General features: G+C 38.9%; 2 protein-coding genes across 2 annotated transcripts in view; both read right to left on the minus strand.

The window, feature by feature from the left end:
• Positions 1 to 25679, minus strand: part of LOC123245883 (immunoglobulin lambda-1 light chain-like) — a 1010762-nt gene that overhangs the window by 33500 nt on the left and 951583 nt on the right. The gene's annotated exons all lie outside the window — the stretch shown is intronic.
• The window catches only part of LOC123245849 (vomeronasal type-2 receptor 26-like), a 34060-nt gene continuing 19886 nt past the window's right edge, over positions 11506 to 25679 (minus strand). Inside the window, exons 5-6 of the mRNA XM_044674845.1 lie at positions 18191 to 18314; positions 11506 to 12401 (exon numbers count right to left, since the gene is read on the minus strand). Coding sequence (XP_044530780.1) covers positions 11506 to 12401; positions 18191 to 18314 — 1020 coding nt within the window. The remainder of the gene's footprint in view (positions 12402 to 18190; positions 18315 to 25679) is intronic.

The following is a 25679-nucleotide window of genomic DNA, read 5'->3' on the forward strand; positions in this document are numbered from 1 at the left end:
AAATTATTTCACAAAAGCATCACAATTCAATATTAATTTTCCACAGTATGATTACCAACTGTTAATGACTTAGATATTAGCCATACAGTCATCCAAGATAATTCTCAAGGACTTATGATGAAAAGTGTTTTTCAACTCCAGAGAAGGAACTTCTGGAGACTGAATGCAGAGAGAAACAAACTTAAAAAACACTTTTATTTTTATTTCTCCCTTTAAAAAAAAATCATGTTTTCTTTTACAACATGACCAAAATAGAAATTTTGCATGACTGCACATGTAAATCCTATGTAAAATTGCTTTCCTTCTCAATGAAGGGTGGAAGAGAAGGATGGAGAGAGACAATTTGAAATTCAAAATAAAAAAGTGTTAAAGTTGTTTTTGCGCATAATTGAAAGTAAAAAAGTATTATATAAAAGTCAATATATAAAAATTCTTGCCCAATTGATAAATGGTCTAAAGATATTAATAGACAGTACTCAAAGGAAGAAACCCAGACTATCAAAAGTCATATGAACAAATGCTTCAGATCACCACTCATTCAAGAAATGCAAATTTAAGCAATTCTGAGATTCCACTTCATACCTATCAAGGTAGAAAGATGGCAAAGAGGAAAATGGTAAATGTTGATGGGACTTGGGGAAAATGGATACATTGATGCACTCTTGGTGGTCATATGGATGGATATAATAGTTTTGGAAAATAATTGGAGTTCCTTACAAAAATATTAATGTTGTGTACTTTTTGACCCAGCTATTTCACTGCTAGGCTTATCTCCAAATGATATGAAAGAAAGAGGAAAAGGTCTTCTATCTTAAAAAATATTGATAACAATTCGTTTTTGTGGTAGCTCAAACAACTGGAAATTAAGGAGATTTCAGCTAACTAACCAAACATATCTTCTGGCTGTTCAGGAAACAGAATATCTCTAACTCTCAGGAAGTGACATCCTAATTGTGGCAGAAGCTCCCCCTGGGGGGACCATGGAAGTATCTAGACTTTGTGCCTCAGGGAATACATCTAAAGCACAGGGATGAAGAAGTAGCAGCTAATACCTTATAATGTTCTAGTCTTTCTAGCTCCCAGGACAGAGCTTGGCACATAGTGGACACCTTCCAACTGTTAGCAATATATTGATTTTGAAGAGAAAACCGTGACTGGAACAGTTTGGGAATGATCTGATTAAACTCTGAATGTGACTGTAACCAGAATGAATGAGGTTATCTGAGGGAAAAGAATGAGCAGTGGAAGGAGATAGTAAGGATCTCCTGGTCCAACTTGGAGAAGTCTAGATTCAGGAAGGAGGTCAAAGTAGGATTCTATTTACACCTGGAACCGAGAGACCATCTCCCACCCTGCCAATGGTAATGAGGTTGGTGATCATTGGTCCTTTCTCAGCCCTGACTTGAGAACAACTATCACCACCCTCAGGTCCAAGAACAATCTTGGGGTCCTCTATACACTTAACCCACTTGAGCTCTGGCTGCCCTACAGACAAGATTCTTTTAGTTTTTCTGTATCACTCTTCCTCTCACAACCCAGAAAATATTTTTTCTATTTTTTCCCATGGTTCTCAAGCCACTGTCTTTATTCCCTTAGTAGGGGATCTTTTTCTTGTTCAGTCATTCCAGTCATGTCTCAGTTTTTGTGATTCCATTTGGAGTTTTCTTGGGAAAGATCCTAAAGTGTTTTGTCATTTCTTTCTCCAGATCATTTTATAGATGAGGAATTGAGGCAAACAGGGTTAAGTGACTTGCCTGGGGTCACACAGTAAGCCTGGATTTGAACTAGAGGATGAATTCTACTGCACTCCAACCCAGCACTCTAACCACTTCATCACCTACCTGCCCCCAGGTTAATTTACCCTCTACTTTACATTGAACATTGAGGTCATCTAGCATCTTGTCCACAACTCTCTTCCTCTACCTCTTTATACCTCTCCATCCATTTTCTCATGAGGGACTGGCCAATAGGGCTCTAGTCCTTGGAAGATATCCAGTCTCCCTTACTTGGTTTCTGTGCCTGTGAGAGGATGGGCTCTAGATGCTGGTTCAGAGGTTCAGCAGCCTGTCTTCTGCTCCTCTCAGGAGGTCTCTGAGCTCCAGAGGGAGCTGTTGGCTTGGGGTTGTTGACTCAGCTTTGCTGGAAATGAGTTAAAGGACTCTCATCTGTGAGGTCTCTGCTACAGGCTATTTGTTCTGTGTGGCCACCAGGCAGGTGCTTCCTTGCTAGGCCCCTGGGACAGACTATGAGTTGTTCAGCCTCAAACCTCACCTAGATCTGATCTGAGGACATTCAAATCTGGGATTGAGGAGGGGATTGGCACATGAAGAGAGGGGAGGGGAAGTGATTTCTATAGAAGTCCCACCCCCTGCCTCCTAGAGAGGATATAAAACAGATTTGGAACTTTCAGCTCCAGCAGTGGGGACTTCAGGTGTCAGAGCTCTTGGGGTGTCTCCACCATGGCTTGGGTTCCTCTCCTTCTCCCTTTCCTGACTGTTGTCACAGGTAGGGTGCATAGTGCTATTTTCTGACTCAGACCCTCCAGGACCCTGAGGTTGAGCTCACCCTGAGAGATATTGCAGTGGAGGATCTCTCACTTCCTCCCCGTTCTAAGCTGTGGAGTACCAGGACAAGTCTTTTCTCCTTTCCTTCCAGGTTCTCTGGCCTCCTATGTGCTGACCCAGGTTCCCTCCATGTCTGTGACTCTGGGGCAGACAGTCACCATCACCTGTGCAGGGGATCAGCTGGATAAGAAATATGCTGATTGGTACCAGCAGAAATGGGGCCAGACTCCTGTGCTGGTCATTTACAATGACAAGGAACGACCAGAGGGGGTCTCTGACCGATTCTCAGGCTCCAGCAGCAACAAGGTGGCCACATTAACCGTCTCTGGGGTCCAGGCTGAGGATGAGGCTGATTACTACTGTCTGTCATATGATGGTAATAATAATGATGCTCACAATGATTGAAAGAGATGAGGAAGTGAGACAAAAACCTTTGTCTGTCCCCTGCCTTCCCCTATGCCTACAGCTTCTCTGTTTCATTTTCTTTTCACTGTTGGTCCCAGGTAGGGCCTACAGGTTGCTGCATACTCCCTGCTCTACACTTTCTCCTTTAAAGATAACTCCTTCACTGCTCAAACACAGACCTTTCCATCCAAGGGCATGATCCACCAACTCCCTTAGGCTATAGGGGATCTGGCCTCAGATCTGGCTTTGGACTCTGAGTAAATGGAATTATCCTTATTTGTTTATTTTAGCTTAATCAGTCAATAGCTTGGAGTGTCCCTTTTTTCACACTGAGTTAATATTTTACTAGAAAAGGAAGCTCATACCTCAAAGACCTGAAGTGGATTCCACAATGCCCATGGCAATGTCAGGCAAATTAAGAAATTATGATTGGTTCCTGAGATGTGATGGATCAGCTCACATTGAAAGGAAGTAGAAACCAGAGAGACAGGAAGTGATGTAGTTAAAGAGTTATAAAAGGCAAGACCAGAGATCTGAACAGGGACTACTGCATTGGAGGGATTTTGCTGCAGCAGAATGGTGTCTCTGGATTGGATTTTGTTCTTATTCAGAGATTTTGTGTTGGTGGCTTGAGGTGTTTTCAGCTTCACTGACTCCCTTGTGTTGAGGACACCCTGACCAGAGGCACTGACCTTTAGGCTTTTCTCCTGTCTTTGGTGGGATGCTCTCTTCATTGAGGCTCAGTTTTTGTGGCATCTTTCTCACTTTGGTTTGGTGAAACACTTGGCTGGAAACACTCTTGTGGGGTGGTGAGATTCATATTTGGATTTGCACTTGAGGACTGGAGGCACTCAGATCTTGACTTAGCATATTTAGCTAGGCAATATTCTCTACCTCCTTCGTACTTTTCTCTCTCTTTACTATCTCTACTTTTGCTGTAATAAAGCTAATAAAGCTATTAAAATACTCATAGTTTAATTTTTAATTATTATAAATGGCCACCACAACTTTTCATAACTCTTAATTCACCAAAACCCATTATCATTCTTATAATGAGAGAGAGTGGAATAGAGAAAAAGAGAGTTTGAAATGAGATAGGTTTTGCAAAGAAAAACTGGGCAAATGCACAGAACTTTATGGACCCCATCATGGAATGGGAATATTGCTTAAACAGAGACACACAGAAGCAGTTAGGATCTTGTTTTCCTGTTCAGACAGGAGAGCAGAGACAGGAGAGCAATTTACTGTTGGCTCTTTTTCTATGCCTGAAGGAGGTGAATTGCCTTTCCTGATACCTGGAGATTCTTTGTTCCAGCTATTAAGATATTCCTGAGTGTGGGAAGCCGTTCTATGTATTAAAACCTTTGGAGAAATAGGATCAAATTTAGGGCCTATTATCTGGATTCCCTACGCGACCAATCCAGGCTGAGGCAGTCTTTGTGTTTGGTCCTGGTCACCTGAGCCCCAAAAAGGCTCTGGTACCAGCAGGTAAGTTAATCCAAAATCAACTTGATCCCTCCAAAAAGGTTATTAGGAGTCATTTAGAGAAACAGAGTCTGTAACAGATATTTTATCTGGATCCCATTACAAAATCATCGGCAAGTAAAACTGTGTGTATGATTTTTCTGCCCTGCATGTCAGGATGCAGACTGAATGGGCCATCTAAGATAAAAATCTGAGGCTCCTCTTCTGACTCAGTCTTTGATCCCCACCTTTTTTACAATTCTTATTGGAGAGCTTTGAAGTGGCAGACCAGCTTCTATTGAATTGATAATTTCCTCCCTTGATAATTGAAGAAGCCTAAATCTTAAACAAACGCTGATTCCATACTCAGATTAAAACCTGAGTCTTTAGTCTGAATGCAGATTTCAATTGATGAGCATCTCCATAGGATATTTCCTCTCCCGGAATTATAACCTGCTGAATTGGGGTTTGGAATTTGACCATTTGTCTTTGCATCTGTATTCTTTAAACTTCAATGGATTATACGTGATTTATTGCCCCTTACCAACTGTGACTTCTTTTTTGAGAAAGATATATAATAAACTTCCATGCCCACAGAATTTGGAACAGCATGGCTAACCACTAGTCTGGTTGTTCTCATTTTTCTTTTTCCTGTCTTATCAATCCGACGCCGTAAACGCCACTCAGAACCCTCATTTTGCATGTAGAGGCTGGTCCCCTATACCTGAGATCCTGTCCAATCCTATCTCCAGTTGACATCTCCCAGAGTCTTGTAAGCTCCTGGTTCCTGAGAGATTTCCTGACTGAATGTGTGTGTGAGAGCCAGAATCCAGATAAAACCCTGTCTTTGAAGAGGAAGCTTGTAGCCATCTTGGCCTTGATCTAAGAGGCTGAGCTCATTGAGAGTTCAAACCCTCTATCTATTCTGATAAATTTTTATTGTGTCTACAGTTTATTTTGAGGGGCCAGTAGCTTAGGATAGATTATATAGAGTGGGAATTTTAGGTAGAGAGGGCAGATTTAAGCAGCTTAAAGACCTGAAGAAGGTCTGTGAAGAACCTGTAGAAGTTTGGTAGAGAATCTAGATATTAGATTTAGGGACTCCTTCTCTGGTCCTCCATCATTTCTTTTAATTGACTATAAATAAACCTACTTTACTGTTTTTAAAAGTAGAGTCAGATTGCATTTTGGTGTAAGAGGTGACTCTCGGCCTACTCAGGCCTGGAGAGAGGGTTTCCTTTGAGTATTAACCAACAACAAATATACCATCTCTATTTGTCATCTTACTCACTTATTTGAAACCCTGTCCCCACTAAGGTTTCCCAGGCTTGCTGCCTCTGATCAGAGTCCTGAGCAAGGAGATTTGGCCTATGATGGTGGAGGTGGCATTGAGAACAGAACTAAAGATCTGGATGAGTCTGGTCCTCAATGGTCTTCCCACCTAAGCCTTCCATGATGACAGAGACAAATATTGAGTCAGCAAACATTTATTAAGGGCTTACTCTGTGCCAGACACTGTGGTGGTCCCTGGGGGTACAGAGCCAAAAAAGGAAATAGTCTGTGCTCTCAGGGAGCTCCTATCCTACCAGTGGAAAAGCAGGATGTGTACAGATGAATACAGAATATTTATAAAGTAAACCCAGAGTTATTTCAGGGTAGGGCATTAGCCACTGGGGCACTAAGGAAAGGCTTATAGGAAGAAGTGACACTTGGACGGAGCACTGAAAGGAACTTGGGCCTCTAGGACCTGGCAAACAGAAGATATCTGGAAGATGATAGCCTGAGCAAAGACAGAGATAAGAGGGGGAAGGCCACACAGGTTAGTAATAGATAGTTTAGCCAGTTCATCTAAAAGAAAGAATGTATGAGACTGGATGATGTGGAATGGGTCAGATATGGGAGAGTGAAAAGAGAGCATGAATGAATCTAATGTAGTATTTTGCTCTAGCAGTAATAGGGAGCCTCTGAAAGTTCTGGAGAAGAAGAGTAACATCCTTATGTCTTAATGTATCAGGATCCTTTCGTGACCCCCTCCACCCACCCAAGGGCACAATCTTTCCCCAGGAATCTTCCCTGACTGCAGGATGGATGGAAAAGTGAGGCATGGCCCTGGGTGGAGTAATATCAGAAGGGCTAAATCTGAGACTGAGCAGAGACTGGCCAGGAGAGATAAGGATTTAGAGGAGATTTTAAACATTTTGTTGTTACATTTTGTTTTGACATTGCTAATATTTTCTGATTGCTGTCCAATCCATGAGAACTTTCTTGTTTGTAATGTAAAGTAATTCAGTAAAGTGACCTCATTAGACCATGCAGCCAACATTCCACATCATGGAACTCATCACTTCTCTATTAAAAAGACTCAACAAATGTCTTTTTTATCTCCTTCCTAACCCATTGAAAAGGAAAAGAAAAACAAATTCCTTATAACAATATGTCTACTCAAGCAAAACAATTATATTTCCTGCTGTTTTGTCACTGGGTGTACATATATTGGGGTTTCTGTGTGACTTATTCTGTTTCCTAAACCCATCTCCTTTCTACCATGGAGAAAATATCTCACTCTCAAGTCTCCTGGGACCACAAATCACCATTGTACTGATCATAATTGTTTTAGTTTTCAGAATTCTTTTTCTTTACTGTTGTCACTATAATATATTACTCTACTGGTTCTCCTCAATGTCCTGGAATCATTCTGATGCCTCTGACTGATGATTGAGATACTCAGTACCCAGGACTCCTAGGCTTTTCTGCATCCTTTTATGGAGCCAGTGCAATGAAGCCTTTAATTCTATATTTAAATAAATAAATTTAGAGATTTATTTATTTTAATTAATTAAAACATTTTCATTTATTTATTCCAGTCCACAAAACTATTTCTCTATTTGGACAATGGGATGGGTTTCTCTAATTTTTTGGACAACTTTAAAAACATTTTTCTTTCTAGTACTCTTAATGTTATGTTAGTAATCAGGAAAAATTCCAAGAATACAGACTGAAAAATTAAATGAGAACCAAATTATTTTGTATTTTGGGCAATTTAAAATTTGGACCATTTGAACTGGTTTCAACTTGATGTATTTTTTTTTAACTTATATCTTCCATCTTGGATTATATTGGTTCTAAAGCAGAAGAGTGGTAAGGCTTAGGCACTGGTGGTTAAGTGACTTGCCCAGGGTTACAGAGCCAGGAAGTATCTGAGGCCAGATTTGAACCCAGGACCTCCTGCCTCTAACTAGGCCTCTCTTTCAATCCACTGACACACTTATCTGCCCCCAAATTGTATATCATTTGAGAAAATGTAGAAAGACTATCTCATTGAGAGTATTAGGAATAAAATTCTTTAGATACTGTGTATTAATTCATAATAATTTATTAGCTAGTAAAAGCAAGTGAGAAAAAAGCATGTAGTCACTTGACCATGCCTAGCTAATCTGAGGAGGTACTCACTTTATGTCTCTGTTCACTAACCAAGAGAAGCCATGCCAGGAAAAGTCCCAAGGCCAGCATGCTGCTTCCTAGCCAAAGATGGTGTATGAGCTGCCCCATCAGGGAAATTATCAGACAAAGAGACCCACTATTTTCTCCCATCCCTAAATTACAATTCTGCTGATGGCATTCCTTGTGGGTCTCTCTGTTTGGACAGATTTGAATTCAGTGAGGGTCAGATGCCAGTCTTACAGGCACCAGAAGCCATGTGTGAGAAGAGTCCAGCATGTTCTGGAATGCCTGAGAGTCAAGAATCCTCTATCATCCTCCCATAATATGCATGCCCAGTCAAAGAGTGTAACCTGGGATTGAAAGGGATTTTCAGAATTTTCAGAGGGCACCATTTATATTCAAATCATGCAAGACCAACATCCAGGAACCTTGTTCTGTGTTTCCACATCCCCTCAACCATTCACAGTGTCTCCTGATTCATCAAATGTCAATTTTTCTTCCTTTGCCTTGCAATACTTATTGATAGGTGTGTGTTCTCTTTGAACTGACATGAAAGTCTCCTTTACTTCTGCTATTATTTTCTTCTTTTTTCCTCATGAGTTATAGTAGAATTTTCTACTTTCTGAAATCTTTAGCAATCTCACCATTTCCCCTTATTTTCCTCTGTTCATGTTCTGACTTATCTATTTATGATAATCTCACTGGGGGAGGGATGTCCAGATCTCCTTCCTCTCAAAAAGTGAAATCTTAATATCATCTGCCAAAGTTTAAGTAAGGACAGAACTGACCCCAGTTCAAACTGGTCATTAACTCTCAGGCTCAGTGTACTGTCACGCAATAATCTATGTGCCCGATTTTCTTTTCTAGGTTGCTCAGTCCTCTTGAATTGAAGCATTATATACTGTCACATTACTCTGGAAGGCTGAGCCAATTTCTACTCTATAGAATTTGGATGTCAGAGGCCCTGAGAGACAGTAAGGTTTGGGGCATGAATTAAGTTCTGTTGAAAGCTCAGACTCATGACCTGCTCCTTTCCAACTCTTTCTCTCTTCTCTTACCAAGCTCTTTTGGATCCCAGAAAATGCACATGTGAAGAGCTGGGAGAGAATGCTGATGAAGCATGTTAGGGAGTCTGGATCAGCTGCATTTCTTGATAGTTTTTCTACTTTGTGCTTCATTAGGGTTTTCCAAGTGTCAGACCATGGAGGCAGCTGAAATTGTTTTGCCTCTTGAACATGACTCTTATTTTGGAGAGGCATAAGATGGCATAGAAAGAGGCATATTCCCAAAGACACAATACGAGCTGAATACAAAGAGTTCAATTCTGTGTGAGCTTCAACAAGAACAAAAATTGCAGCTCTGTGGACACTAGTTAAGGACCAGTAAAGAAAGTAAAGTCTATGTAACAATATTTAAGAAATGAGGGTGGAAATGATCAGTTGATAGCCATATAGAAATAACAGAATGAGGGGTTCGCCCCAAACTCCTGAAAAGCTTAACTTGAATTTATTTCATTTCATCTCTTTTTATGTCATTTAGTAGGAAAATAAGTCATCTTATGTAATCCTTTAAATAATATATGTAACTAGAATATGAGAAAGGCCAGTCCCAGTTGTTAATTGACTGTGTATAAGTAGTGATAGATAAGGAGAGAGTTTGCTGAAGAGCTGCTGTTTATAAAACTTATCATGGTAAGTTCACATCTTTACTATCTCCTGATTATGAATAAGATAAGAGAAGCAATCATAGGGTCAATTGTCAAAGTAGGAATAGTATTTACTTTTATAGGAATTTATGTATATAACAGGGTCCTCAGATTTTATGACTCAGTGAGATGACTGGTTACTTTAATGTGTCTTCCTAAGAGTTATTGTCTGATGATCTTAGTTATAAGATCAATGAATTGCTTGGACCTTGAACTAGAATTTATCAGCTATTAGGCAGCATACTTTGAATACGTGCATTTTGTTAATCAGTGTTTTGAATCAACTGTTGAAAGCCTATAAAAAAAACTATGAATGTCCACAAGACGTTTTTCATCACAGACTGGTTGTGATGGGATCACTGATTCTTTTTGCCCACAAATAAAGTGAATATTCAGCTAAGAAATATGACCCAGAGACTTCTTTATTTCTTATAACCCCCAGTTAATTATATTAAAAAGTAAGGAGTGAAATTCTCAAGAGACACTATTTCTTAATTTTTAAAGTATTTATTGACTGCTTAAGGCATTTTAATCTGGTTAACTGCCTTTCTCCACACTGGCATGGTGGAAAAAAGAGAGCAAAAGAGGTTTCCCTCTTCTGGTGCAGGTTTATATACCATATATACCATTCATTAGATCCCCCACTCATTCCTTCTCATTGACATCTTAAGATATCTGTGATTGGTAATCATCCACCCGGGAGATGGACTTAGAGACCTCAATCCCTCTGTCATTGCTTCATCACAGGGGAAGCTGAGACTTGCCTCATGCAAAGAAAACATTAGCACGTTTCCTCTCTGTGAAGTGGCTGTGGAAATGTTAAGTCAGTCCAACATGGCTGCTAGAGCTTTTTGACTTCCTTTAATCTTTTCAAGGGTTCAGGGTTCACTTTGGTGAGCCCTTCCTTTATCTTTTCATGGTCTTAACAAAAAAAGGGAGGTCCTAACCCAGTTTCGTAGCCTGTATAGAACTTGTTTAATTCTGACCTTAGAATCAGATTGTTCTTTTGGGTCTAAAGGGAAAAATACTTAAAAATTATGCTAATTCAATATTAATTTCCACAAAAGCTAATGCATTTTGGCTGAATAAATGAACCAATCAAATGTAAACTGGCATGAATAATTCCTTAATCAATTATAAATTATCATTGGGTTTTTGTGTCAGCAAATGAAAGCAGATGATCCAGATAGAAGCTAGCTTGAAAGTAGAGGAAGAAAATGTCATAACCTGTGCAGCTATAGATAAAACACTGAACTTCCTGGAGTTCAGAAAGTTGGAGTTCAGTCCAATGTGAAGGAATCCTTGATGGGAATTGACACTGGCTGTTGGAAATGAGAGTATTTCCTCATAACTCTTGGCCTCCCACTCCCCCATTGTCCAAGGGATGACACTGAGAGCATCCAACATTTTGACAATTTGAAGTTCTCAGGTTGAACGCACTGCATTGGTAGCAGCATTATCAGAATTAGTATCAACATAGTTAAAACTGCAGTTGTTATCAAAATTGAGGGATACAGTCCATGTATAAGAGGGGAACTTGGAAAGTATCCAGAGTGAATGTCATGATATACTAATTAGGGTTCAAACATCACCCAAACAGATAAATATGACTATGCTAGATTAATGTGGATTATTCTTCAAGTGTATCATTCCAGGAACAGAAAGTATAAGGTTGTGCTCCAGAAAAATCTTGCCTCTGGAATCTCATTTATTCTTTTTTTTTTTTTTTAAACCCTTACCTTCCGTCTTAGAGTCAATACTGTGTATTGGTTCCAAGGCAGAAGAGTGGTAAGGGTAGGCAATGGGGGTCAAGTGACTTGCCCAGGGTCACACAGCTGGGAAGTGTCTGAGGCCAGATTTGAACCTAGGACCTCCCATCTCTAGGCCTGGCTCTCAATCCACTGAGCTACCCAGCTGCCCCCAATCTCATTTATTCTTGATTTGTCCCTGGCTATTTCTGTCTGGCTTCAGGAGGATCACATAACATTTGGGAATAAAGATACAGCCCAGTAGCCCAGCACTGGAGGCCAAGATGGAGAAGATCTCCACAGTCACCATGGCCTTCCCTTTGGTGCCCTGATATGTGGGCAGAAAAGAGGCCCAGACACTGCAAAACACCAGCATGCTGAAGGTGATGAACTTGGCTTCATTGAAGGTATCAGGCAGGTTCCTGGCCAGAAAAGCTACGAGAAAGCTTCCCAGAGCCAGAAGGGCCATGTAGCCCAAGACACAGTGAAAAGCAAAAGCAGAACCCTCATTACATTTAAGGATGATGTGGCCATATTGAGAGTGTGTGTCTGCCTCTGGAAAGGGTGGGGAGGTTCCCAACCAAATGCCACAGAAAATCACTTGCAACCCTGAGCATATGAGGACAACATAGACAGATACTCTAGGATGCATGAACATGCGTATCCTGCTCCCTGGTCTGATACTCTTGAAAGCCAGAACCACTATGATGGTTTTGGACAAAATGGAAGAAACAGCCACTGTGAAGACAACTCCAAATACAGTTTGTTGTAGGAGGCAGGTGGCAGTGGTGGGATGGCCTATGAAGAGTAGGGAGCAGAGGAAACAGAAGATAAGGGAGATGAGGAGAGTATAGCTAAGAGTCCTATTATTGGCTTTGACTATAGGAGTGTCTTGGAACTTCAAGAAGACTCCCAGAACCAGAGCTGTCAGTAAAGAGAAGGAGACAGCCATGAAGGCCAAAGTTGTCCCCAAAGGTTCTTTCACATTCAGGAAGGTGACGACCTTGGGAAGGCAGCGATCTCTCTGCTTATTTGGATATTCATCCTCCGGGCACTTTGTACAATGTTCTACATCTGCAATAGACAAAGAAGGATTAAAAGTTTAAATTCAAAGGATTATCCCTATGCCCAGATATAGGAAATAGGCATGCTAGCTGTGACACCTTCTTTTGACTCCAATTGTCACAAGATCCCCTTTTCTCTTTGCTAAGATTCAATGCCTTTAGTAAATAACATGGCACCTAAGGCTAGATCCAGTCTTTTTATGTTCTTTATCATTGACTGGTTTTAGATCACAATGATTCTCTGTATTCCTTTTACTTAACTAATAATATTTGTTCCTTTTAATTTATTCTTTTAGTCCAATAAACTTGGAAACTGTAAAGATTACTTCTGAGTGGTTGTGTTGTATTGTACACCAATAAACTTTAGGAAAAGATTGCCCATATTAATCTTTCTTCATTCTTCCTGGCTCCCTGTTCACGCCCTCCCATAATGAATTTGTGTGAATTTTATACATATTGTGCAGATGATGATACCTGTTGTTTCCTCAATGAGAATGGAAACTCTCTGAATGCAGGAATTATTTCCATTTTGATTTTGTATCTTCACCATTGTTCACAAGTCTGTCATATACTAAAAGACTACCAAGTGACTGATGTTTTATTGCATAGCTGTCATATTTCTTATGGACAAATTCTCTTTTACTTTGTAACTGGTTGTTCTGCTAATGCTCAGGAAATTGATACCTTCCACGACATATTCAATTCTGTAATATCTTAATAACATGGTTTAATCAGAGAGCTTCAGCCTAAATTCTCACTGGGTCATAGATTGTATTCTTTTTCATTTGTTTTTGGAAAAGTTAATTTACCTTGTTTAAACGTATTCATTCAGATCTATGAAATCTTCTTGAAATTTACCTTACAAATAGCATTCCTAACACCTTCCCTGGCCCTCTAGAACCTTATTTCTTTCAGCAGGTAATCTCTTCCCCAGATATCTCCTTTCTTCTTCTTCTCCTTTCCCTCACTTTTTTATCTTCTAAACTTGAATCTTTCAGGTTCCAAACAGGCCCTAAAATCTGAATTGAATCACCTCTGTGATATTAGAGGTGAAAATCCCAACAAACTTGTCTGCTGGTGGTGTTAGAAGTCCCTACAGAAACCCTGTCATTTCACTATAAAGTCTAAGTAAGTAAATCGCAACATGAGTCGGCTATAGTACTTGGAGTGAGGAATGCCCAATTTTAAATCTTGCTTCAGACACTTATTAGCTATGTAACTATGGGTAAGTCACTTCACCTTTGTCTTAGTTTCTATACCAGTGAAATAGGGATAATAATGGCATCTATCTCATGTAATTGTCATGAGGTTCAAATGAAATAGCATAGATAAAGCGCAAAATCAAAGCACTATATGCTAATTAAAATAATAATAATTATCATCATTATAATCATCAGTAAATCAATAAATATCCCTGATTTGAGGGGGGAGACCCATGTGTTCCCACAGCAAAGCAGTAGAACAGATTATGGTAAGGCATAGACTTTGTCTTATAGCAAATAAATTTTAATGGTTTGACTAAAATATATGAAAATTATAAATAATATGGTGGTTGCAGATTTAAAATATTATAGCTCAAAGTCAAAATACTTTTACTAGCTTTTATTTACAAAGGAGGTTGAAAGAATGAAAGTAGAGAAACATAAAAAGGAATAGAGAAGATGTCTAGCCTATCACAATGAATATTTCTCTGGTGCTTGACTTGGCCAGGCACAACTTGTTAACCCTCTCAACTGAAGTTAAACTTTCTCCTGGAGTCAGGAAAGAAAAGCCAGCTATTCACTCACCCAAGTTCCGTCCAAGAGGCAAGTCAAGATAACTTGCACTGAAGATGACTCCTGAAGCTGACTCTTCCTGAAGCCAACTTTCTTCTTGAAGCTGACTTTTCAGCCCTAGAAATTTGGGGCCTTTTATAGTGGCTACTTGTCCCTTCCTCTCTTCACAGGGGCCCATCACAGCTTCCAAATTGTCTAGCACTACTTAGGGGGCAGTGTTTGTGGGATCCACTTCTCACCCTATGGAGGTGTAAATTCTTATCAAAAGGATTCACAGTTTCCTGGCTGATTGAGTTGAAAGGGTAGAGCTCTCTAAGTGGCTTGCTAGCTCCTCCACCTAGTATTAAGTAGAGTGTTCATGCTTTTGTTGATTCACTTCAAAAGTAGACAAAGGAGAGTTAATCCTGTCTTCACAATCTGGTGAGGTACCAAGTAAGGGTACTTAACTCAAAATAGACCAAGGAAATAAAGAATTGCCTTTTACAAGTGTAAACTCAGAATAGACAAAGAGAATAAAAAATTCCCTCTCATAGTCTATAAGTCTAGGAACTTGTCATACAATCAATCTTTTCTCTACTTTCCTCTTTGCCCTTCTATCTTGACTTGAAAAAAAATCTTAAGACAAGGCTCCAATGTAATACCAGTGGGCAAGTCATAATCATGTAGTCTTTTTCCCAGATATGATGATATATCGACTCCAAAGGTATTGTGATCCAGTTGTATATTCATCCTAACTATGCCCCATTCCTTAATCTCATGAATTTATTCACTTTCTGATGTTATTCCATGTTCAGTGTGATGTAGTAGATGGCTGATTGCAAAGGCAGGAGGACCTGGGTTAATTTCTTCCCTCTGAAACACATTTTCTTGTAATCCTACAGTAGTCACTCAACCTCTTAGTATTCTAGAATAGCATAAGACAATAAGGTTTACCTAAGGTGCAATGTAAGAGGCAGTTCCTAATTGGAGAGCTGCCTTTAACAGTGATATCCCAGATCAATATAATCCCCTCCTCTATCCTTATCATTACTTTTTTATGTTGGCTAAAATATCCCAAAGTAAAAGGCTTGTTGCTTTTAGAATTATCTAGTGTGCCTGACCTTTCTGTGTCATTCTGTTTATCAAACGTGAGACATGAATTGACTATTCAACTTAGTCAGAAGCAATGGGTATCAGTCTTTGGATAACCCACTGGTAACCTTACAAAATCATAATTTCTCTGGATTTCATGTTTGAAATAAAATGTGTGAAAAAGATGATTTCAGAAGACCCTCCTAGGCTTCAACACTGGTTCAGTTATGAGCAGATGTTCCTCTGAAAGCAGATCCATAAATTAGAACAATGTAAGGATAGTGAAGTCAAACTCTTCTGATGGACAATAGATTCATGCTAGAAATCTTTGTAAAGTTCCAGAGCAGGAAGCAAACAGTATAATGTGGTCCATCAAGAATTCCAGCTGATGGACATTACCAACTCAGGAGGATACCTTTGAAATTCAGCAGAGGGACTACTTCTCTCAATCAAATCAATAAGTATCTTTAGAGAGCATGCATAGCTTGCTTTGGGTTGTCCATCAACAATCAGTAGAGTGGAATTACAATACATACTTTCTCTTCAAGTCAATTGGAAAGTAGGACCAATGTGTTTTCATTCTTGAGTACCTTTTATAAAATTATCCTTTTCTCCAGAAATATCTGGGTATTTAGACTTTTTTCTCTGTGGGCAGAAGTTGAGAAGTTCTAAAACCTAACTATTAATTCTTAGAATTGTAGTCTCAGAGAGAAAGTGTTATTTCCTCTTTGTCCTGGAGCTGAGATTTTCATTTTTGAATGGACATACCCACTTGGAAAGAAGCACAGTTAAGGTCACATACAAAGTTTAGAAAAATTTAGTTTGCAAATGGATCATACCTGGCTATAGCAAAAATTGAGAATGGGGAGGAAAGGGGAAAGTCATGGAGAGAAAAAAAGAAGAGAAAGAGGAAGATGAAGAAAAAAGGGGAGGGAAATAGGGGCAAAACAAATGAAGGCAGAGAGAAAGAGGGAAAGACACAGAGACAGGGATGGATAAAAATTTAGAGATAAAAACAGAAGGAGAGACAGAGACAGGGAGAGGGGTAAGGGACAGGGAAGAAAGAACATCTTGATGCAGGTAGCTTTTGTTCACAAAAGCTTCCAAGTTATGTACCTTATTTTAGATAAGAAAGATTGCTGGGAAGACTTATTTGTTCTCTTTCCTCTTCCTTATTTTTGTAGCTAACAGGCAACTAGTGCTTGATATTAGCTTCCTTAATCTAACATTTAAATCCCATAAAACCTCATATCTAGTAGCACAAATCTGCTCTTTCAGATACTATTGGACTCACACCCCAGTCCCAGGTTTTGTTGGATGATGGAAGGTGGCACAGCATTAAGAGAAGATGCCATTCCCCCTGGAGTAGTATGTAGTGGTGATGGTCAGTGCTTTCTATCTGTATATGGAATCAACTTGTTTTAATGGCCTTTGCAGATTGATCTAAACATCTTGCCTTAAATCACTCAACCTAAAGAACACTGTATATCCTGGGACACTCAGACTGCTCATTTCAATCAGTACCTTTGATTTCCTTCTGAATTGGAACTCTGTTTCCTGGGATGACCTCTCCCAGGCTTCCACTTCAGTACAGAATACACACACACACACACACATACACACACACACAGACACAAACACACACACATATAAACATATATCCACATGGACATATTCATACAAACATTGTTATGTTCAAACCCTGGGAATGTTGGTCTCACCTTGATTGACAAGGGAGACAGTTGGAGACATCAGAATGTTCCCAGATGCCATGAGCCAGGGGCAAAAGTCGGTTGGCCTGAGAGTATAAATACCCCAACAGCCATTTGGAAGGGTCCTTTGACCATTGATCTTTGGGGTATTGGTCCTTGAACATTGATCTGTGGGTCTCTGACCATTGGTAATTGATTCTCTCTGAATCTCCCTAGATCTTTAGGCATTTGAATCATCATAGCTATTTAGATCTCTGGGCTCGGGTGGTGATTGGGAGGAAGGAGATAAAAGAAGAAGAAGGGTGGTTTTTTTTAAGGGTGGTTACTTCCTGAAGGCTGTGAAGGCTAACACATCACAAACTGATAATAGGAAGCTGAGAGAGAAATCATCAATACAGCTGCATCCAGCAGAGCAGACTCTCTGGTTTGGCAGTGGCCAAGCTGAATCAGAGGAGGTTGTGAAGAACAATAGCTCCAGCTTTATAAATCAATAAGCCTCTAGTCCTGAGGGATTATAGCCTATAGATATTAGTTTGACAGGGTTTACAATCCCCAATCCATATCCTGACTGTCCTTTCCCTATTTATGATCATAGATAAAATATTTAATAAGTACCTTCCTGAGTGGTCATTATATCACGACCCTTGGGGAGGGAGCAAATGCAGTCAGATGAACAATGTGATCCAAGGCTAATCAGAGCCTAATATTAATAATTGATAGAGCCCTAGGTGGAACTTGAAGGGTTACCCATCCACCTGACCATTTAGGGTCCTACCTGGGCACTGTTATTAAGAAAGGGGAATTTATAACATCAAGCAAAGGTGATTGTGTTGATGTTCCCCATTTACCAGCAACCTAGGGGAATACAAAGACACAGCTTCCATCACCAGTATCCATATATCCCCTAGTATCTTTTATTTCTTTATAACAACAAACATATATACATACCCTCTAGTCACTAACCATTATATCCAGGAGAAGAATAAGGGATTTTAGTTCCTCCAAGAAATAAGACATCAAATAATTGTATCCCTATAGATCACACTTCTCATTGTGTCATGAGATCCAAAGGACCTTCCCTTGATTACTTATTTCAGCACATTTCTCACATTTTCTTGGGTGTCATATAATGTATCCCTCTGACAGTGATGCACCAGGTTGTAGGTGACTGTACAAGAATAACATATCATTGATTTTCTATATCAGTGATCATGTGAAGTGAGTCCCCTGCAGAAACTTACCCTTCTGACTAGAAATCTCTCCTTCTGGGCATGGAGTGCAGTCAAAGCAGCAGGCAGGCTGCCCCTCCAAAGGGGTCTTCCTAAATCCAGGACCACAGCTGTCACTACATACTGCACAGGGAACCTAAGAGAATAACAGGAGAGTGAAATATGCATCTTTAGCTGAGAGCTGCTGAGGTTTGGGGCAGAAAAAAGGAATCTTATCTATGTAACTCTGCTTGATGGCCATCTCATAGACAGGTAAGTTGTAGAATAGATAGAATATTAAGCTTGGAGTCAGGAAGATCTGAAACATTAGATATGTGGCCCTGGACAAATCAATTTACTTTTGTCTGCCTCAGTTTACTAAAGTTTCAAAAGGAATCAATAACAATCAAAGGACTGTTGGGAGGATAAAATCATACTTATAAAACCACTCGGAACACACCAGATACTTGATAAATGCCTCTTCCCTTGCCCCTTACTTTTATATTCCTTTTTTCATGCCAAATATTTTCTTCATTAGTCATTTTGTGTAAGAGATCTCAGATGGGAAAAAATAAAGAAAATGATAGAGGGAACTACAGACACTAGGAAAAGTGTATGTGTAGGGTATGTCATATCATATGAAACTGTGCACCAGGGAAAGAGCAGGTCCTAGACCTCTATGAACACCCCCAACCAATTTTAATCACAGATTCAGGGTGCAATAAAAAATGGGAAATTGTGCGCATGGATGACTTTCTAGGATAAAGATTGGTCTTAGATTCTCTATGTTTTTCTATGAGAGGAGTGCTTTCAGTAAAAAATGATAACATTGTGGCTCCCATCCTGAGTGCAGAGCATTGTCTTTGCACCAGTTTCTCTCCCAGCCTGAGGTATGCAGAGAAACAAGTAGGGCAGGATTCCCTAACCCAAAAGAAACAGCAATTCTGTCATTCTGAACCAGCAAATCTTCCCAAATGGTTGATAATCATTCTTCTGTTGCTTAAATGAAAGCCATTCTTTTTTAAATTTTAATTTTTTTAAAAACCCTTTCCTTCCATCTTTGAATCAATATTGCGTATTGGTTTTAAGGCAGAAGAGTGGTAAGGGCTGGCAATGGAGGTTAATTGAGTTGTGTAACATGCATAATTTTACCACTTGCCCAGGGTCACACAGCTAGGAAGTGTCTGAGATCACATTTGAACCCAGGACTTTCCATTTTTTAGTCTTGGTTCTCAATCCACTGTCACCTAGCTGCCTCTTGACTGAATCATTCTATTGTTACTTTAATCCAAATCCAGGTGAAAAAGGAAGAGAGTTCAGAGCAATGTTGAGGGGACAGGAGAGGGTGAGCAAACAGCCTTTATTCAGAATCAGGCCTTTTTGAAAACAGTGAAATCTTGATATCATTACCTGAATTATTTTGACATCTTGGAATAACACCAAAGTCAATACTTCCCAGAAAATAGCAAGATGACTATTCTAAACCTCCCTTCCATAAGTGTCTAGAGATGATGTTAACCTTAGCCCAATCCAAAGTAAAGATATGAACCAGAAGAATGATCAAACAAATAAAAGTAGAATAAAAAATTATTAGACTACCGAGCATGTTGAAAACACAACTCAGAAGAAAACTACAAAATATCTGCAAAAAACTCAAAGAAAAACAAAGATTTGATGCAACCTCACAGAATTCCTGAAAGAAATGAAGCAAGGATTTTCCAAAGGACTAAAATGCTGTCTCCAATGAAATCTAAGTAGTGGAGGAAAAATTGGAAAAGAAATGACAGATTTCAAGAAGTGAATTGCAAAGCAATTAAACAGATTTGAGTAAGAGGTACCCAAGGCAAAAACTCTGAAAATAAGCATGGAATAAACAGAAGTCACTGACCTTATAAGACAATAAGAAAAATTGAATTAAATTCAAAAGAGAGAAAAATAAAAAACACAAATAATTTCTTGGAAAAATAAGTGTCTTTTAAAACATATTGAGAAGAAAAAATTAATGTTTGGACTGCTGAAATTCTACGACCAAAGACAGAAACCAAATACCACTATTCCTGAAATAGTTTTCTTTTTCTTTTAAATTTTCCAACCAATTACTTGTGTCATTTTTAAAAAATTTTTAAAAACAAAACCCTTACCTTCCATCTTGGAGTCAATGCTGTGTATTGGCTCCAAGGCAGAAGAGTGGTAAGGATAGGCAATGGGGGTCAAGTGACTTGCCCAGGGTCACCCAGCTGGGAAGTGTCTGAGGCCAGATTTGAACCTAGGACCTCCTGTCTCTAACCTTGGCTCTCAATCCACTGAGCTACCCAGCTGCCCACTCAATTACTTGTGTCTTAAAAAAACAGATTACCTTGTGTCTTGGAATCAGTAGTGTCTATTGCTTCCAAGTCAGAAGAACAGTAAGGATTAGGCATTAGGGGTTAAGTGACTTGCCCAGGGTCACACAGTCAGGAAGTGTCAGGTGTATTGCAGGGTTGCAGCAAAAGCTCTTGCTTTTGCAAACCAACTGTAGCAGCCCTGACAGTTGGAAAGGAATAGAATGTTGAACCAGCCAGGGTGCTGGGCTCACGGGAAAACCATTAGAGCTGGTCTATAAATATCCCTGGAATACCAACTGAAAGGCCTTTTGATTTTGGGGCTTTGGGCTTTGCCTGATTTCCCTGGACCTCTCCCTTGACCTCTCCATTGACATCCTGCTATTTCCCTGGATTTCCCCACTGGGCCCTGGGAGGAGGGTATTTTGGTGGGGGAGATCATGGGAATTAGCTTCTATAGGGAGGCAGGACAGCCTAAATCAGCCATCCCCTTATCTAGTGATCTGATAAACCTTATTACCTCAGAGCAGTGAAATTATTCCTGACTGAGGGAGCGGGCCTCCTAGGGCCCTTCTAGGAGAATGAATCCCAGCGTATAGGAAGAGGAAAGCTATCCACTTCCTGCCCAAGTTGGATGCCTGGTTTTGCCCTCAAGAAATAAAAGAAAGTAATTCCTTTCCTTCTTCAGTCTTTGCTCTAGTAGTGGGTACAATGATTCACCAGAAGCTCTTTGTCCAAATACCAAAAGGGGTTTATTAATGCCAGGGGTAAGCTGAGGGAAAAGGGTTTGAGGTTTGGTAATTGCTGCTAGGGAGAAGCTGGTACTGGGGGAAGGGTCACAGAAGATGGGGTCAGACTGAAGGAGGCCAGCTCCCTCAGTCAGGGATAATTTCACTGCTCTGAGGTAATAAGGTTTATCAGATCACTAGATAAGGGGATGGCTTGATTTAGGTTGTCCTGCCTGCCTATAGAAGCTAATTCCCATGATCTCCCCCACCAAAATACCCTCCTCTCAGGGCCCAGTGGGGAAATCCAGGGAAATAGCAGGATGTCAATGGAGAGGTCAAGGGAGAGGTCCAGGGAAATCAGGCAAAGCCCAAAGCCGCAAAAGGCCTTTTAGTTGGTATTACAGGGATATTTATAGACCAGCTCTAACGGTTTTCCCATGAGCCCAGCACTCTAGCTGGTTCAACATTCTATTCCTTTCCAACTGTCAGGGCTGCTACAGTTGGTTTGCAAAAGCAAGAGCTTTTGCTGCAACCCTGCATTACACAGGTCAGATTGGACTCCTAATCCTCCCATCTCTAGGCTTAGCTCTCAATCCACTGAGCCACTTAGCTGCTCCCCTCAGCCCCATTACTTGTAAAGACAATTTCTTTAACTCTTTAAACATTTTTTTGAATCCTAAATTCTCTCCCTCTCTTCCCCCCTCAGTGACATGGTAAGTAATTTGATAAATATTTTAAATGTAAGATCATGAAAAGCATTTTTCAGTATTCGTTATTTTGTAGAAGAAAATGAGAAGAAAAAAGAAGAAAGTTAAATACAGTATGCTTTGGTATGATCTCCATCAGTTCTTTATCTGAAGGCAGATGGCATTTTTCACTGTGTCCTTTGGGATTGTCTTGGATCATTGTATTGCTGAGAATAGCTAAGTCATTCAGAGTTGTTCATTGAACAACACGGCTGTTATGGTTCTATTGGTCAGTGTTCCCCTGATTCTGTTCACTTCAGTCTGCACAGTTCATGTAAGTCTTTCAAATTCTTCTGAAATTATCCTATTTATAATTTCTTATTGTACAATTGTATTCCATTACAATCATATATTACAATTTATTTGAATATTTCCTAATAGTTACTCCTTGACTTTTTAAATCTTTGCCACTGAAAAGAGTTGTTATAAATATTTTGTAATATTTTTCTCTTTTGTTTTTTTATCCCTTTGTCACAAAATCCTAGTAATAGTATTCCTTGGTAAAAAGATCTGTATGGTTTCATAGTCCTTTCGTCATAGTTCTACATTGCTTCCCAGAATAGATGAATCAGTTTACAACTCCCTTATAGCACATTGGTGTCTTAATTTTCCCATATCCCATCCAATTTTTCTTATTTTTCTTTTCTGTAACAATAGCCAATCTGATTGGTGTGAGATAGTACCTCAGAGTTGTTTTATTTGTATTTCTCTAATTAATTGTTATCTAATTAATAGTGATTAAGATCACATTTCCATATAACTATAGATAGCTTTGATTACTTCGTCTCAAAACTATAAGTTCACATTCTTTGATCATTTATCAATTGGGAATGACTTGTAGTCTTTACATTTGATTTAGTTTTCTATTTATTTGAGAAATGAAGCCTTTATTAGGGAAATGTCAATTAAAATTGTTATGATTATTGTGTATTATCTTCTATTCTCTCCTCTTTTCCTTCCTCTTTGTTCTCCTCTGACAATCCTCAAAAAGGTATGCTTTTGACCATTATCTTCCCAATCTTTTCTCACCCCCTTTTCTTTTCCTCTTTTCATTTTCTTTTCCTGTAGGGTGAGACCAAATTTTATACCCTACTGAAAGTGTATGTTCATCTCTTTTTGATCCATTTTTGGTGAGAGTAAGGTTCAAGCACTTTCCTCTCCACTTCCTCCATCAACCCTTCCATTGTAAAATCTCTTTTGCACCTCTTTTATGAGAGATAGTTTGCCCAATTCTAATTATCACTTAACTCAACTCCCAGTGCATTCATCTTTCTCAAACCTTAGTTTTATATTTTTAGATATTTTCCTATCATACTCAAGTCATGCCCTTCATTTCTGTCTGTGCATACTTCTAATTTCCCTAATAATGATAAAGTTCTTAGGAGTTGTAAGTATCATCTTTCCAGTAAATTTATTATAATTGAATCCCCAATGATTTCTCTTTCCTGTTTACGTTTTTGTGCTTCCCTTGAGTCTTGAATTTGAGAGCCAAATTTTCTATTTAGTTCTGGTCTTTTCACACAGAACCCTTGAAAGCCTTCTCTTTCATTGAATGCTGATTCCCCCCATGGAAGATTTTATTCAGTCTTTCTGGGTAGGTGACTCTTTGGTGAAATCCAAACTCTTTTGCCTTCTGGAATATCACATTCTAGACACTTTCATCCTTTAATGTAGAAGCTGATAAATTTGTTCTCATGACCATAACTTGAAATATTTGAATTGTTTTTTTGACTGCTTGCACTATTTTCTCCTTTACCTGGGAGTTCTGGAATTTGGCTATAATATTTTGGGAATTTTCCTTTTGAAATCTCTTTCATGAGGAGATCAGGGGATTCTTTCCATTTCTATTTTACCCATTGGACCTAAAATATTAGGGTAGTTTACCCCGAAAATTTCTTGAAAGATATCTTTTCTAGTTCTTTTTTTGATCATGGCTTCAGGTAGTTCATTCTTAAATTATCTTTCCTGGATCTATTTGCAGTTCAGTTGTTTTTCCAATGAGATCTTTTCAATTTCTTCTATTTTCATTTTTGACTTTGTCTTATTGTTTCTTGATATCTCTTGGAATCATTAATGTCCACTTGCTGAATTATAATTTTACAGAATGATTATCTTCAATGAGCTTTTAAATATCTTTTTCCATTTAGCTAATTCTATTTTTTAAGAACTTTTTATTTTTTAGTGAAAATTTATACATCTTTTTCCATGTGGTAAATTTTTTTGACTTCTTCTCTTCAGTAAATTTTTGTCCTTTATGCTGAATAGTTTAATATTTTTAAGGTACTATTTTTCTTTAATTTTTTTGTACCTTCTTTATCAAGCTCTCAACATTTTTTCCCATGAATTTCCTGCATTGCTCATTTCAGTTCCTAATTTTTCTTGTACTTCTATTGTTTCAAATCTTTTTTTGAGCTCTTGTAGATGTTCTTTTTGACCTTGTGATAACCTTGTATATTTCTTTAAGGCTTTAGAAGCTATAGTATTGCTTTTGATGTTTTTTTTTCTGAATTTTTGTTTTGGTCTTTACTACCCTCCCAAATAACTTTCAATGTTTCTTTTTGTTTGTTTGCTCATTTTTCAGTCTTTTGCTTGCCTTTTAACTTACAAATGGTTAAAGGTTTTAAAGTTTGGCATTATTCTTGAATGAAGAGGGCATTGTTTTTAGTGTCAGGTTCTGCACAAAGGTAGCTTCAGATCTCAATCTGGGTATCTATTTGTTTTTAGTTCTTCTAAGGTGTTCTGATCTAAGGAGAGGTGTGTTTAATACTCTTTTGATCTATACTTTCCTATGGGAGTGATCATCAGTCCTCTTTTCCACCCTGGCACTGTGACCTGGGCCCCCTTCTCCACTGTTTTTCTGCCAGTGAAAGTGCTGGTATGCTAGTGCCCTGCCTCATCCTGGGACCTCTACTTCTAATAGTGACCCAGGATTGTGTCCTGAATGTGTGTATCATCAATGCAACTGAGTCCATCATTCAGATCCAGCAAAAGGAACCACAAAATGTTCTGACCAATTGTCTGATCCCCTCATCATCTGTAGCTGAGAGCTCTGGAAGTGTTTATTGCTGATTCAGTCATTCCTAAAGTCTGTGTTGATTTGCTGAGGCAGAAACTCTCTTGGCCTGCTGATCCAAACTCCACTCCCACCCCATTGTAATAGACCTTTAGTGCAGATATTCTAAATTATCTTGGGCTGAAAAAATTGTTTCACATCATCTTTTTTTGTTAGTTCTATGGCTCCAGAATTTATTTTGAGATGTTATATCAAAATTTTTTGAAGGATAAATTGGGAAATATTAAGAGGATCCTTCCCTTCCATTTTAGTTCTGGTGCCTTCTAGAAATCTTAAAAGAATCTTACAATCAGATGTTAATGTGGAAATAGAAAGAATCCACTGTTTACCTCCTGAAAAGAAGCCCAAAATGAAAATTCTGAGGAAATTTCTCAACAAACTTCAGAGTTTCCAGCCCAAATAATATATATTACAAGCATCCAGAAAGAAAAAATTCATATCCTAAATAATTACAGTCAAGATCACACATAATTTAGCAGCCAACACTTTCATGGATTGGAGAGCATGGAATACCATATCCTAGGGGGTAAAGGAAATAGGTTTATAGCCCATAAAAATTACCTAGGGAAACTAAGTATAATGATAACAGGAAAAAACACAGATCATTAAGGAAGTAGAGAAGTAAAAAATAAAATTCCTGAAAAGATTTGAACT

The sequence above is a fragment of the Gracilinanus agilis genome, chromosome 1 (assembly GCF_016433145.1).
Source record: "Gracilinanus agilis isolate LMUSP501 chromosome 1, AgileGrace, whole genome shotgun sequence".
Classification (NCBI taxonomy): domain Eukaryota; kingdom Metazoa; phylum Chordata; class Mammalia; order Didelphimorphia; family Didelphidae; genus Gracilinanus; species Gracilinanus agilis.